The sequence below is a fragment of the Apteryx mantelli genome, chromosome 1 (assembly GCF_036417845.1).
Source record: "Apteryx mantelli isolate bAptMan1 chromosome 1, bAptMan1.hap1, whole genome shotgun sequence".
Lineage (NCBI taxonomy): Eukaryota > Metazoa > Chordata > Aves > Apterygiformes > Apterygidae > Apteryx > Apteryx mantelli.
This window is the reverse complement of record NC_089978.1, coordinates 71,972,578-71,987,013: the sequence shown is the minus strand read 5'-3', so window position 1 is coordinate 71,987,013 and position 14,436 is coordinate 71,972,578. Positions and strand designations below refer to the sequence as shown.

Here is a 14,436-nt window from a genome sequence, read left to right as displayed (position 1 = left end):
GACCTGTATTTTGGTTAATATATTAACAGTCAGTCTCCTTAGCAGGAACTTTTAACTTTTAGGTACTCTGTGTTATTAGTCAATATTATTTTTAATTCTCCATTTTCATCAAGACAAAGAGAAGAACATTAAATATTTACTGTAAAAGCAAATAAAATATCTAAGTTTACACCCACTGCTTTTTCTTTGAAATTTTAGCCTGTTCTTGCAAAATCTTGGAAGTTCTCCATTCCTCCAAAGCAACTGCAACCCTTTTGGATGCTTAGTGAAATAATATGGATTAGAGCTGGTGTGATTTTGTTTGTCAGAAAATATCTTGCCCTATGGTCATCCTGAAATTATTCTTGAATTTGGGTCAAAAATGTTTCTGAAGGTAATGTGGAGGTGGACCTTTCTTTCTCTCTATAATCTGTTAATTAAAGATCTCACATAGACTGGAGGAGAACTAGATTGAGTAAAGCAGAGTTGTACCCATATCATGCATCTGTCAGGTAAGTGTCCTCACTGTCATGCCCTCAGGTCATTTGGAGAGAGCTCTTAGACCCTCCTGCTGATGCAGTTCCACTTGTATGAAACACTTAAATGCTTGTGGAAGCAGTGACTAGAAGGTGGGTGAGTAATGCCTGTGTTCTAGGTCTAAATGATTAGTATTTGGGGGGAAAAGAATGTGCTTCTGAGAAAAGTAAGTTAGATCTAAAACAGCGATGATAATTCAGTAGCTAAACTGAACACATGTATTATTCATGCATTGCTAGTGATAATCTTCTTAACTCACACTAAGTCTTAAATAATACCATCAAGAACTGTGGAGCTGCCTGCCAGATCCCTCATGTACCTCATGTCATCTAATGCCTTGATCTTCCTATAGAAAGCCCCAAAGCTCTTCAAATAACCCCTCAATGAACACCAGAGAAATATACAACTTGCAGTAGGAAAACAGCCTGTGAATGAAAGACTCGGTAGATACACAGGAAATGCTCTGAAACAGTCAGAAATAGGGAGATTACACAGACCTCAGAAGGTAAAACTCTTTACCCTGGGATCAGAGGGCTGTATTTTTTCCCAGCTGGAGTTTTTGTTCTACTTGCTTGTGGTTTAGTAAAAAGATTCTGTTTTCCTGTTTTCTCTTTGTAACCCACATGTTCTAAAAACAACCATCTGCTTTCAGGAATAAAATGCTGAAAATAAAATATGATGCCCAACAGCCTTCATTTGTTGTGGCTGAGCCAGTTTAGTCTTCCCTGTGTAACAAAGAGTTTGAAATGCCATTCTTACTTATCTCTCCAAAAGTTGTGACCCCAGTGTCCACACACATCTTCAATTCCAGTCTTCACATGATCGAAGAACTAAAGGGGAAATGTTGGTTCATTACATAATCTTACAGGCATCATTTGGTCTGCACTTATATATTATTATTTTTTAACACCAACTTACGTCAAACGGAAAAGTCTAGTCAAAATTCAGGACGATGCTTCGGTTTAACTAAATACAGTCGAATGAACCTAGTGCAGACTTGGCTTACAGTTATTAGAATGGCTCAGTCTTTGCGCCAGTTCAAATGCTTGGGGAGGGTAGCGTGCATTCTGTTGTCAGCCTGACTCAGAGAGCTGGATTCTGCTCTGTTTTCCCCTGCAGCTTCTTCAGGTCAGAGCCCCAAAAGGACAAAAGTTAGTTGCCTGTCTCCAGAATGTCAGTCTTGCTCAGCTCCTAGCTAAATCTGCAGGCAACTTGTTTTCCCCATATTTTCACTTTTGAAAGTTCCCTAGCTGCTTAGGGCTATGCCTGGGATTTCCCCAGGGTCTTCCCCAGGCTTGGCAGCGAACCAGGTATGACTTTGTGGAGGAGAGAGCCCAAGAGGGCAGCAGCTCCCCACGTCAGCACTCTGCATGCCTGGGACATGGCTGAGATACCCAGCAGAAGGTCCCAAACTCCTATTTCAGGGGGCTGCGGTCCAGCCTGGCCTCAGAGCGTTCTGAGCATCTAATATTAGCAACGTGCTATTCCTGAGTCTGTTACCAACGATGCAAAGGTGAATCAGTCCAGCTAAGATCTCACCTGATTCCCCAGAGGCATCTCTCTCTCTCCCTCTAAAACATTTCCTAAAGCAACTGTGTTCTTAATTCAAGTGCCTCAGTAGGGGCCTCTAAAATTCAGAGCCAAATCCTAGTAGATAGAATAAGAATAAGTAGATAGAAGTTGTGCTTCTTTTTTGAATCTGGCCCTTATTATTCCTCATTTGGGGAATTTACAACCACCTATCATCACAGGTATGCTGCAAGGAGAAACACACTGAGGAATGTGCATGGCTAGTAAACTGCAATGCTGGGAGATGTACAAGTACCAAAGACAAATCCATAAAGAGGCTGATGATGTGAGAGTTAAATAAGATTAAGTGTGTCTTTAGAAGGAGTTTGCATTTGTTTAATTAAACTAGTTGAAATGCAATGTAATTAAATTGCCGTAGGTTTTCTAATGTGGTCAAGTTCTAAAACAGCATATTTCCTATGTGAAACAAACAAGAAGATAATTTATCTCAGCAGGTGAACCATTTATAAAGTGAAAATTCTAAAATAATGATAAATAATAAGAAGAATTTTGATAATGATCAAAAGTTAAATATAAGTTTACAATTATTGTCTTTATAGCAGCTATAGAAAAGAAATTTAAAAGAGCATATCTCCCTCTGTAATGTCTCTCTTGTCTTACTGAAAGCCACTGGGAGTTTCGTCTGTATCAGGGCTTCATCTGTGACACTGAAGTTCCAACATACCCTGTTATAAATTTCTTCACTGACAGCAGGCTGTTTTTTATTTGACCTTTTGACATCAAGAAACTCCACCAGTGGGCGAATTGTTATTCCCTGTGAAGAAAATAGCAAATATTTCTGCGTTTATCCATGAACAGAAAGGAAAAAGAAAATCTTATAGTCTCTTAGTCTTTTCTGTCTCTGTCAGAGCAGTCAAAATGACTGTGGGTACCTTCTTAGCATTCAACAAGCAAGCCTGAAACTATAGTTACAATAGTGAACTCACTTTTGTGCTTAGCAGGTGTTGCACTTAGTTATGAAGTCCTTGTCAGCCCACAGATTCTGCTAACATAACAGAAGAAATGAAAGGGACCTCTAGAGGTAAGAAGTCTCTGTTCCTCCCAAAGTGTAGCAACTTGACAAATCCAATCAGGAATATGTCACTTACCACATCCTTGAGGTATGAAATATTTTTTTCTAATTCTATTATGTATTAAAAAAACTCTTACTTGTTTTATAAATCAACAAACAAATCTTCCCTTCCCAAAGAAAATGTATGAAGTCCTTTTTTCTAGTGATTGCTTTCAACACAGGTACACAAAAATGTATCAAATGTATCACTAAAATTACTATTCAAGACCTGTGACAACAAGATTGTTGGTAAATATGTGAAAGAACAAAAAGTTTTGGCCACTCCAGAATGATATACTGGGGTGGCCAAAATTACAAATTCCACAATTACTTGTGGAAGAACCGACATAATTTTTTATTTGTATAGGCACACTGACACAGGAGAAGGGAATAAATCTCTCATGGTGTTGAGATCAGTCCCAGCTAACCCAGACAGCCAGGCCATGCATTTCTTTTCATAAACGAATCAAGCTTTATCATAAAAGTAGTTAGGTTTTTTTGCCCCAATGCTCTTACTGGAACACTCATCCTGAACCTCATTGTTCTGATAATTAGAAATCTTCTTAATTGCATCACAGTCACTTTGTACCACTTTGTTCTTATGCCAACATTGTCTTTTTAGCTTAAACAGTTCTCCTTCTCTGGTGTTTACTCATTGATATAAACAGTAATTATATTCCCTCTTCTCCTTCATTTTGCTAAGGCCAAGACATTCTGGTCTCCTTTTACCTGACAGGCTTACCAGTCCCATGATCACTCTAGAATATGGCATTATTCTCTGCTTCAAATACTTTTTCATTATGTCTCAAAATCACATTTGCCTTTCTTCTGTCCCCATTGCATTAGTGGTTTAAACAGCACACAGTTTTTAACTATTACACCTGTGTCTTTCTCCTCTTCTATTTTTTTTTCAAGGCCCCCACTTCATAGGAGAAATTCCTAATAAGTAAAAAAGTCCTAGCAAGAACTTGCACTTATTACTGTTAAATTTCATTATATTTCTACCATACTATTCCTCAGTTATTCTCTTCTTCCTATATAATACCCCATACCGCTGTCACCCTGAGAATGCTGCCCACGGTCATCAAGAAACATCAGCACCAAAAGAACTCCTTCCTTTTTGTGCCATGGTCTATAATGAAAATATTAAACAAAACCATCCCCGTGAACCATCCTTGAGGAATTCCCTTAATGACATCTCTTCAGAATATCATCTGCTGGTGGTTGCACACTGGAGCAGGTGCCCAGAGAGGCTCCATTCGTGCAGATATTCAGATCTCAGCTGGACATGGCACTGGGCTACTTGATCTAACTTTGAAGCTGGCCCTGCTTTGGGCAAGGGATTGGACTACAGACCTCCAAAAGTCCTTTCCAACCCAAATTATTCTATATTTCTATTTCCCTCTGTAGGAGAAAATAGCAACCCCTTCCTCATCCACTTTACAATCATTCTGTCGTCAATCTAAACCTTAGTTTAATAACAGTTAAACTAACAATTTCCTGTGTAGCCTCACCACAAAGGTTTCCCAATAGTCCATTTAGATGAGGTTACTAGTGTTGCCTTGCTCTAGAAAACAAATTATCTTACAAAAGAATGATATCAGGTTTCCATTTGGTAAACCATGTTGCATTCATAACACATTCCATTTACCTCTACATTTTTAATTATTCTATATTTCAAAATCAATTTTCACAGCTTACATGCTAAGGAAGTCAACTAACTGGCCTGCAGTTGAGCAAATCACCTTTTTGTCTTTTTTAAGCATGAGCGCAGATACTTGCAACTTTCCATGACACCTTCCTTCATGCAAAAGACATGTTAAAAAAAAAATTTGTCCACAGATTTGAAATTCCATGTACTAGTTTCTCAGAAGTTTCTCACAATTCTGGATAATGACTAGCCCCACATTTTGACTTGAGTGCCTTAAGCTCCTCTGAGTTTTGCTGCTTTTAGTCACTTCCTTCTTCTCATTCTTCTTGGTCATTTTGACCAGGGCCCCATGGTCAGTATGAAGCCAGAGACAAGTTCTGCACATTCTTCTCCACACCTGGTGCTTTTGGATGGGTGTCCAGCTGGTTTTCAACATTATTGCCCAACACCTAGATTCAAAACACTCCAATTCACCTCTCAGTGTCTTAAGTATCTTCCCATTCCCCTGCTCACAGCACACCATATTCACCACTGAACTATCAAGTAAACACATAATTTTAAATATTCGAACAAGAATTTAGTGCTGAGGCTGTATCCAGATTATCTTTTATCTCTGCCCCAACCTCACTGGTTCTTAAAAGCTTAATACTACTTACAAGCTAGCATAAGTACTCAATATCTGGCATACCTTTACTACCTCTCTACATCTGCATAGAATTTTTTTTAAAGTATGACCATGGAGCAATGCAGAAAAGTACCTTCAAGTATATTCCTGCAAGTAAGTGGAGACGTCTGTTTTTCTACCCACTGCTTATTTACAACCCATATGAGAAAATAAAAATAAAAAAAAAATGTCCAGAAGAGAAAAGGCATTACCTGAATGAAAACAGTAAAGAATATCACCACAATAACAGCAGTGATGAACAATTTCTTCCTGGGGAATACAGCAGGAGGAAGCAGAAATACAAGTGAAAAACAAATAGCTCCTCGGAGACCTCCATAGGCGATAATAAATTGGTCCTTAAAAGTGAGAGGAATTGTTCGGAACACATTAATGATCTGAGTCAGAACAAAAACACCTGAGAGAGAATGAAAATACAGGGAAGAGAAAAAAACAAGCAATTAAAATTACATGAAAATTCTCTACAATGCTGATATTTTTATTTGTTTCCTATTTATATATTTTTGAATACATTAAATGTTACTTAGCACCTTTAAAACACCACATAAGAAAAATTTAAAATGCCCAAGGAATAAAAATATTTAGTCAGCCAACCTCCTGAGGTCAGTTGGATTTAGGACCCAAAGCAGCTAAGTGATCTCCACTAGACAGCTATCTACTAGACTTTGTCTGCACCTTCAGAATATCCATAAATCTCTGTGTCAGGATAGACCGAGGTGCCTAAATTATTTTTAAAGTGGGATCTGAGGTGCTTTTGAACAGTTTTGTTTGTCCACTCCAACAATTTGTGCTTTGCATCCTGCAAATTCCTACTCACCCACTTAATTTTACATGCATAGTAATTTTATTGTAGTGAGTGGGCTACGTTAATGAAGTTAAACACAAATTTAAGCTTTTTCAGGAGTGCGGGCTATAGTGGCAGTTCCTGAGATGACAACTGAGAGAGGGTGGAAGTGGATGCAGAGCACAGGAGGGGAGAGGACAGGAGAAAAGGGTAATTTCACCCGAGCTTTGTCCTTTGCTTCCTCTTCCTTCCATTCTGTGTCCTCCTCCTCTGGCATCCATCTGGAGAGTGTAACCACTGCTTTGAGCCAGCTGGGACAGGGAAAGCGCCACTTACAGTGACTAGGTGGGCAAAGACCACCTTCTTCCTTTCTCCCTCCCTTCCCTCTTCCCAACAGCAAAATGACCAGAGCTGGGCAGGTGCACCAGGTCCACTGTGCACCAGAAGCACATGCAAGGCTTCACCTGGAGCTCAGGCTTGCAGCAAGGAAAACAAGAGCAGTGTGGCTGGGCAGCGATGGACACAGAGAGACACAACACACCTCTGGTAGACAGACGGGGTGCAGGTCTGGGGATGATGTGAGAAGATGCCAGCACAGTGTGGTGTACCAGAGGAGAAGGCTCTAGAGACAAGGAGGACTGGCTCAGCAGTAAAGGCATGAAGGCAGGTGAAAGAAGTGAGCCTGGTGGCCAGGAGCTGAGGGGCAGTCAGGCTGCTTGGCTGGTTTTGAGCATGAGTATTAATTGTGGGATTGTAGGTGGTGGGGAGGAAAAATAGTTGAGATATCTGCACTAGAGGGAGACTTGGGAGCTGGAAGTTTGGGTGCAGAAGCAGACCAGAGCATGAGGCACTTGTACACATGAAGTGACCGAAGCATTACATAAGGAATTGGAGTGAGAGGCAGGCTTAAGATCTATAGGCCTGGCCTGCACTTGAGTCCTGAGCTGAAAGATAAAGAGCTAGTACTGTAAAAACAGGAGAGGTCAAGCAGTTTCTTACAGTATTTGTTTCTTCACAACATATTCCTGAACAGCATTTCAACTACAGCATTTCCTGATTTGATGCTATTTATGCCAATGACTAAGAAACCCTACAAACCGAGCAAACACTAAAAAAAAACTTGATTGTTCCAGAACTGCTAATTATTTAAGTGAATGTGTTTATTTGTAAATACATGTGTACTTAGATACAAAGTGTTCACTCTGATTAACATGCAGACTGTCTCTGACAGACTCTATGACAGACAGTATGGGCAGACTCAAGATCAAATTGATCTTTTGGGTACCATTTTGGGGAAAGATGGAAGCTGATCCTGAAATGTAAGACACCTGATAAATAAGAACATTGTATGGGCTGATGGGACTCTACCTAAATTTGAAGTTTTCTACTTGAGGTAGGACTAGAAGTTTCACTTGTAAAGAACATTGATGCATAATCTTAGACATGCTTACCCAGTGCCCTCCAGATTAAGCAAAAAAGGAGGGTGAAGCTAACAAAGGCCCAGTTCCACTCATGATTCTTCCCAACTGTAGACACTCCCATGAAAATGAAGATTAAGGTTTCACTGACACTGCTCAGCATCTTCATAAAATACTTTATCGTCGTGTAAGACTTTTGGGAAACATTTTCCTCCACGTACTTGTTCATGGTCATGGCACAAGCTGTAATCCTGAAAGGCAAACACCATTATTCCATGTTTCATTGGCTTGACTTTTGTTAGCTCATCTCATTTCTGGAGAATGCCATTCACTCTTCCATGGTCCTTTTTAAAATACAAAGTATAATTGATCCCATCACCAAACGATCTTAAATTTATAGATGTAGTAAACCTACAGTTTTGGACATGAGATTTTTTTCCACAGTGGGAGCTTTCTGAAAAGATATCAATATATGGAGAGTTTTGTCACATACTAAATCCACATGATCTGTGCAGTGATCACTGAAACTATATTTTGAACTTGAAAAAGTGAGAGCTTACAAGAGCCAGGGGGGCTGCTCTGGAGAGCAGGGATCACTGCTGCCATTGCTGCTGAAATACATAAGAAGCCAGGATGGCAACTGCAAGTCCTGGGGCAGGACTTCCCTCCCTTCCCATCAGAAGTTGCCCCCCCCATACCATTCCCCTCCTCAGTGACAGAGTAGCCAGCTCCTTTTTTCAGTTCAAGTAGGCAGCAAGGCCACAGACAATTTGTCATCCTTCTCCACTCCAGGCTTGCTTTGCCTATGCATAGGGCTGAACACGGCCCCCACAGGAGAAAAACACAACCAGAACTCATGCTGGTGCAGTTGCACTTTTAAAGTGCCTACAAATGAATGAAATGGACATCTCAGCTGACACATGAGAGAACAGAGAGGAGTTACTATGCATATGTCTATGTGCTCATGCTCTGAGCCTGTGTTAGTGAACACAGTTTTTTAAGCAGCAGGAAGAGCAAAGAATAACAATACCAGCTGTACATCATTTACTCAGTACAGCTGCCCATGGTGCAGGGATGGCTGAGAACCACTGAGATGGAAGGTTTACAGGCTTAAGGATGGTTAGCAGTGCTGGCTGGAGGATAACCTCAAGGTTGTGCCTCAGTGTAGGGGAAGCACAGTCTAAATCACCTAATAATTTTCAGGGTGGGCAACTAAGGCAAGGTACATTGCGAAACAGCTGTCTCTCCTGGTTATATTACTTAAGGCAAAAGCATCTCTCCCCTCCCTGCAACCAGGTCTTTTCAGATTTCCCAGTTAAATACAACTTTATATATACCCATGTAAGGGCTTTGAATCAAAACATACATATTAAACCTAAGTGAAGAGAAGAGAGATGTGTATCTATGTTGTATTTCTGAATATAGTCCATAAGGATTTATCCCAAGTTTATTCAGAATATTTGCCAACCTAGGGGAATATCTCTTCCCATCTCCACGTTGTTCTCTCTCATGGAGGAGGAAGATGGTAGGTTTGCCAGCCTCTCCCTGGAAAAACTGAAGAAGGTTCTCACATGTCTTGTGGAGATCCCAGTGCAGAGAAACTTCCACTGAGCATATCCTGCTTCTAAGACAAGATCCCCATCTCCAAACAAATCAAGCATCCCTGATTGCGAGTGCAAAAGGAAAGGCAGACTAAGAGACAGCTCAGGACAAGGCCACTGAGGGCTCTAAAAATATGAATTACCATTTACCATTTTAGCATTACCATTTTACCCAACTGGAAGGAGATGGGGTCCAGAATACCACTGAGACAAAATGCATCACCTCTGGCAGGTGATGAACTGCAGAGAATTAGAATAATTTCATCTTCTGCATGGCCTCCACTTTCTAGAGCATGGTCCTGCCTGCAGCTGAAATTATGAATAAATATATCCAAGGTCTTTCTTCTAAAAGAAGGGACTGAATAGATCTTTTTGCAAAGCAGCAAGAGGAACCACAGAAACAGCAGTGACCTAAAAAGTACTACATTTTCTTAACATTTAGGTGGAGGGTGTCCATAGCAGAGGCTTAGGCTGTAATCACTGACAGTCTCCTAACAAGTTTCTCCTAATTAATTAAAGTTAGTGCATTCTTTTGTCCAGAAGTTTCCTTCTGTTATGCAGAGCCAGAATGGCCTGCTTTGGATGAGAAAATCCAAGATCTGAAATGCTGTAGATCTCTGACCCCACCAATACATCCACATCATCATCCCCAAAGTGGCTGAGAAGCATTACTTCTGACTGATGAATCTGGGAGGCCACGTGGGCACTGGAAAGGGCCCTGCATGCACATTAGGATGAGGGGAATCCAAGGAATAGGGGACACATAGGTTGCTAGCAGAAGAGCAGAGGCTCTCAGTGTGCCTAGGCCTGGCCTTCGACCTCCATTTTTGCCCGCCTACAGTTAGTGATAGAGAGGAAGTCTAGTCAGCACAATATAAAATGGCCATTCTTATTCGAAAGCTAGTTTAGTTCTTAAACAAACTTCAAGACTGAGCAGAAGGAAAGCTGGATTAAAATGCTCCCAGGCCCTCATCTGCATTTAGTACTGACATAATTGTCCACTATCTCCTCATCGTCACCCTATTTCACCAAGATCTTGAACAGAAAGGTCCTCCTGGCGCCCAAGAGTAGTATGCTCTCTGGGAAGCAGAGCTCATCATGGCTATTTGGGATCCAGCACAGAAGAAAAAATGCATATTTCACAGATATGCAAACTTCCTCTCTGCAATACTCAGTGCTTTAGGTAATGTTTCCAGTTTAAGTGTGTACCTGGGACAAGAGAGGTCCTGCATTTTGCCAGCACAGGCAGACTGTGTTGCAGGTGCTCTTCACAGCTCTTCTTTTTGCTTTGATCTTATAGTCTTCCAAACTAGGGACTTGGCTCGATCACTACAATCTTGGGAAGAGATCACCTGCACATTTTGGCAATAATGAAGAAGAAGACCTGGACCAGGCTTGGATTTTGTCCTGACATGGATGCCAGGACATACACCCAGAGCTAGAAGCCAGGAAACATTTCCAGGTTCTTCAATTTACAAATAGCTCCAGTGACCAACCTCAAAAGAATATGTGAAGAAGGATCTCAAATCTGCTTAACACTTTCCCTCTCCAGAACTCTATTATTTAGTGGCAATCCTGTACTTCACAAGCCACAGTCTTGTGAAGTCCACACTAATAGACTTACAAATATCTCACGCTGTGTCACGGCCCAGGACAGCTCTCCTGTGCATGCACAGCTTACCTGCACAAGTATAACAAGTCCAGTGCATCCTGGCCACCTCCAATCAGTTGCACAAGCAATAGAGTAGGCAAGTGCAGGGGCAGCAATTCCAATATATCAAAAATGCAATGGTCAGGCTGCACATTAGCCATTTCCAGACACACAGTCATTCCAGAGTCTCAAAGCTGTGGCCTGCTGCCCATAGCATTAGGGCTGTCAAGTCCACATCAAAGACAGAACAAAACGCTACTCTTTATTACCTTCTTAAAATAAATTATTTTCATAATTATAGTCATTTAGGAAAGCCCTGCAACTTGGGAAGTGGGGAAGCATGCTCTGGGCACAGTTTGTTTTTGGATCCTGAGGTAATGGAGACACTGTAAATAGATGTCTGATAAGAATCTGTCACCGGATTAATCGGGATCTTTGCAAGCTGTAACTTAAAACACCTCCCATGTTTAACAACTAGAATTTAAAGGGACTATGCTCATATATACATTTTTTTTCAGTTACATTTTGCGTTCACCCAATTAGTGTCAACAACTGAATTGATTCACCAGTATACCAAATAGTGCTGTATATTATTTGTTACTCTGAAAATGAGCACTATTTATTTCACAGCTAATCAATGCTCACTCTAAGAATTTGATATCTCTTCAGCTCATTTATTCAGGTTAGAAGAAAAACTACTAAAGTCTCTTCAATTTAAAAATGATACAGCAATATACTGTTAGAATATAAGATAAAATCAAATTCTTAAGATATGCAAGATGTTATATACATCATTATAATATCTTATTTCCAAATTAGGTTTTTATTGTTACCATAATCTAAGCAAAAGCTTAGGTGTGCTTTGTTTCATATTTCTTGTCCCTATACGCATTACTTCTAGCTTCCATTTCTGTGACCTGAGGTGGTTGCCTTGGTCAAGAATGGGAGGAAAAAAAGCAGTTAATTACACTTAACCTGCAACTTTCAGTGCCTCTGAAGAATAAAAGTTCTCCTGTACAAACAGTACAGTTTCTATCATAGCTGGAATAAACAAGGCCACTGGGTTCAATCCTCATGTTTCCTTGACCTACTAAATTTACAGTAGCTTCAATGTTCATTCCTTTCAGCCTGCTAATTCATGGTTGCAAAAAAAGAAACACATATTAATACTTCCACCGCTTCATAGCCTTTATAAGAAATAAGTAAGCAGAAAATGCAGTATTATAATTAGAAATGGAACCAGGCAAATAAAGTTCAGATGCACATCTGTATTTTTTACACCCATGATGTAAAGCCCAGCTCTAATTACAGAAGAACCTATTTCCTCTCCTGAAGAGAACTTTCTCATTGCAGCTCACAAGGATATGATTCAGTCCCTTAGCTATTTAAGCCAAGTCACCTGACTCAGGGGTTATACACAGATGTTTCAAGAATCATTTGTCCCTGGAACAAGTATACAGACTTATCAGAAGAGGGGCACCTTCTCCTCTATTCCTTTGCCAGTGAATTCCTAGTTGCACAGAAATGACGCACTCTATGCATGTAAGTTATTTATTTGATAATACTCTATGTTCCTGCTGATGCACTTCATCTAAAGCGTGGTGCAGTGCATAACTGCAATGCCTTGTTGAGTATATTTAAGCATCAGGCTATGAAGGAAGCGGGATCAATAGTTTAAGGGATTCAAGTGGATATGGGTGAAAAGAGGGAGATCAGGCATTTGTTGCCTACAGGCTGAACTATAAATGATCACAGAATCACAGACCTATTGAACAACCCAAGTTGCAAAGGGACTCTCCAAGGTCATTTGTTGCAACCACCCACTCAAAGCACGGCTGCCTTTGAAATTAGAACCAAGTGAACACAATCATGAGTCACTTGTTGCAGGACACGGCACACAATGTTGGTACATGTTGCACTTTGAGACACAGAGCAGAATATTCTCTGCAGTTCAAAACCTAATCAAATGTGAACAGCGTGGGGCAGATTTACTCCAAGGGAAAGTGGAGATTACAGAAACTATAAGGCCTTCACCAGCACTGCTTGGTAGGGAGCATGCTCTATGGCTCATGACAGCTGAGACACTGCACCTCTGCAGAGACCTCTTCCTTCTCCCCATGAGTGTTACTGACATAACCATCTCTGTTAGCTATTACAAAATACGTTTAGAGTCAAAACACATACAGGGCATGTAGAAGACAACTTTTTTTGGAGCGTAAAAAAATACTTCATGTTTCCTCTATTGTTTTGCACCTACTCAGGGGCACTGGCATAAATAAAAAGAAGCAATTTATCTGTGCCTTGTGAAGCATTAGTGTGTTGGTTCCTGGCACTGGCATGCAGTAATTCCATTTATGCACTGGCAGACCCATGGTGCCCTTTTCATTTTATCCTGGGTGCAGAATGTCCAATTCAATATTTTTGTGCATACTACTACCATTTTTCCATATACAGTTTAGCCCCACGTTTTTGGTTCAGAAGCCCTTTAAGTACTTGATCATAGGATGTCAAGGACATTTGACTTAAGAAGAGGAGGAAACTAGAAACCACACAAATGCTATGAATAGATGCTAGGGAAAGAGATGGCACATCTATGAACTCGGTCACAGTGGATGCATATGTTACTTTATTTAGGCTCATATCAGAGAAAGCAAGCCATGCAATCTTTAGCTCTTCACTTATATTAAAGTACTAAACTCTTCCTTTTTGTGGCATATTTCTATTTCCATACAACTGAATCATCAGCTGTAAGTTCCCTTTTGAATTGCTTCTTGGTCCCAGAAAACCTTAAATTGACATGGCTATGATATCAAACCTATCATCACTTTCTTAAAAGATATTTAATCACTGAAAGAGGTATTATCAAATATTAGAGATACTAAGAAGTAACATCTAAGCTTTCAGAAAAAGCTATGCTTCTAATGCCTGAATGACTCATATTTGCCACTAGAACAATACAAAGACATTAAAGAAGGTTGGCCTTTAAAAATATTGCTTGCAACCAGAGAAAATCATTTAAGTATATCAAGTGTCACAAAGGCTCCTTCTAAAATTGAGGTTGTTACAGTATAAGCAGCATAAAATAAGAGGCTATGCTCTCTATTGAAGCCCAGGAGTCAGAAAACATAATATTTTTATCTGTTAGAAGTGAGAATAATAATATTATTTTATACGTATTGATGTATACAGATAGCATTGTAATAAACAGACACATGTATCAGGAAACTAAGCTAAAGGGTTATATCACCATAGGACTAGATTCTGCAAATCTTACATTCATCCAGTCCTTATGCACTTGTAATCCAGCAGCAGTTTTACTTTAATGATATATGCATCGCTTTCATTGCATGGTACTTACTGGCTGCTCACTTGTCTAAGTGAAGATGTAGTTTCACAATACATTGGCACAGTAGTGAAGCCAGCTCATGAAATATCCTAGCTACCACTCCCACTCTCTCCCAACCACTGCGGCCCCCACATCATTATTCATCA

The 14,436-nt window shown here is 40.2% G+C and overlaps 1 protein-coding gene across 1 annotated transcript in view; it reads right to left on the bottom strand.

Moving 5' to 3' along the window:
• Positions 1-14,436, bottom strand: part of SLC9A2 (solute carrier family 9 member A2) — a 38,811-nt gene that overhangs the window by 8,339 nt on the left and 16,036 nt on the right. Inside the window, exons 5-8 of the mRNA XM_067311751.1 lie at positions 7,726-7,943; positions 5,685-5,887; positions 2,771-2,860; positions 1,276-1,346 (exon numbers count right to left, since the gene is read on the bottom strand). Of these exons, the coding sequence (XP_067167852.1) occupies positions 1,276-1,346; positions 2,771-2,860; positions 5,685-5,887; positions 7,726-7,943 (582 nt within the window). The remainder of the gene's footprint in view (positions 1-1,275; positions 1,347-2,770; positions 2,861-5,684; positions 5,888-7,725; positions 7,944-14,436) is intronic.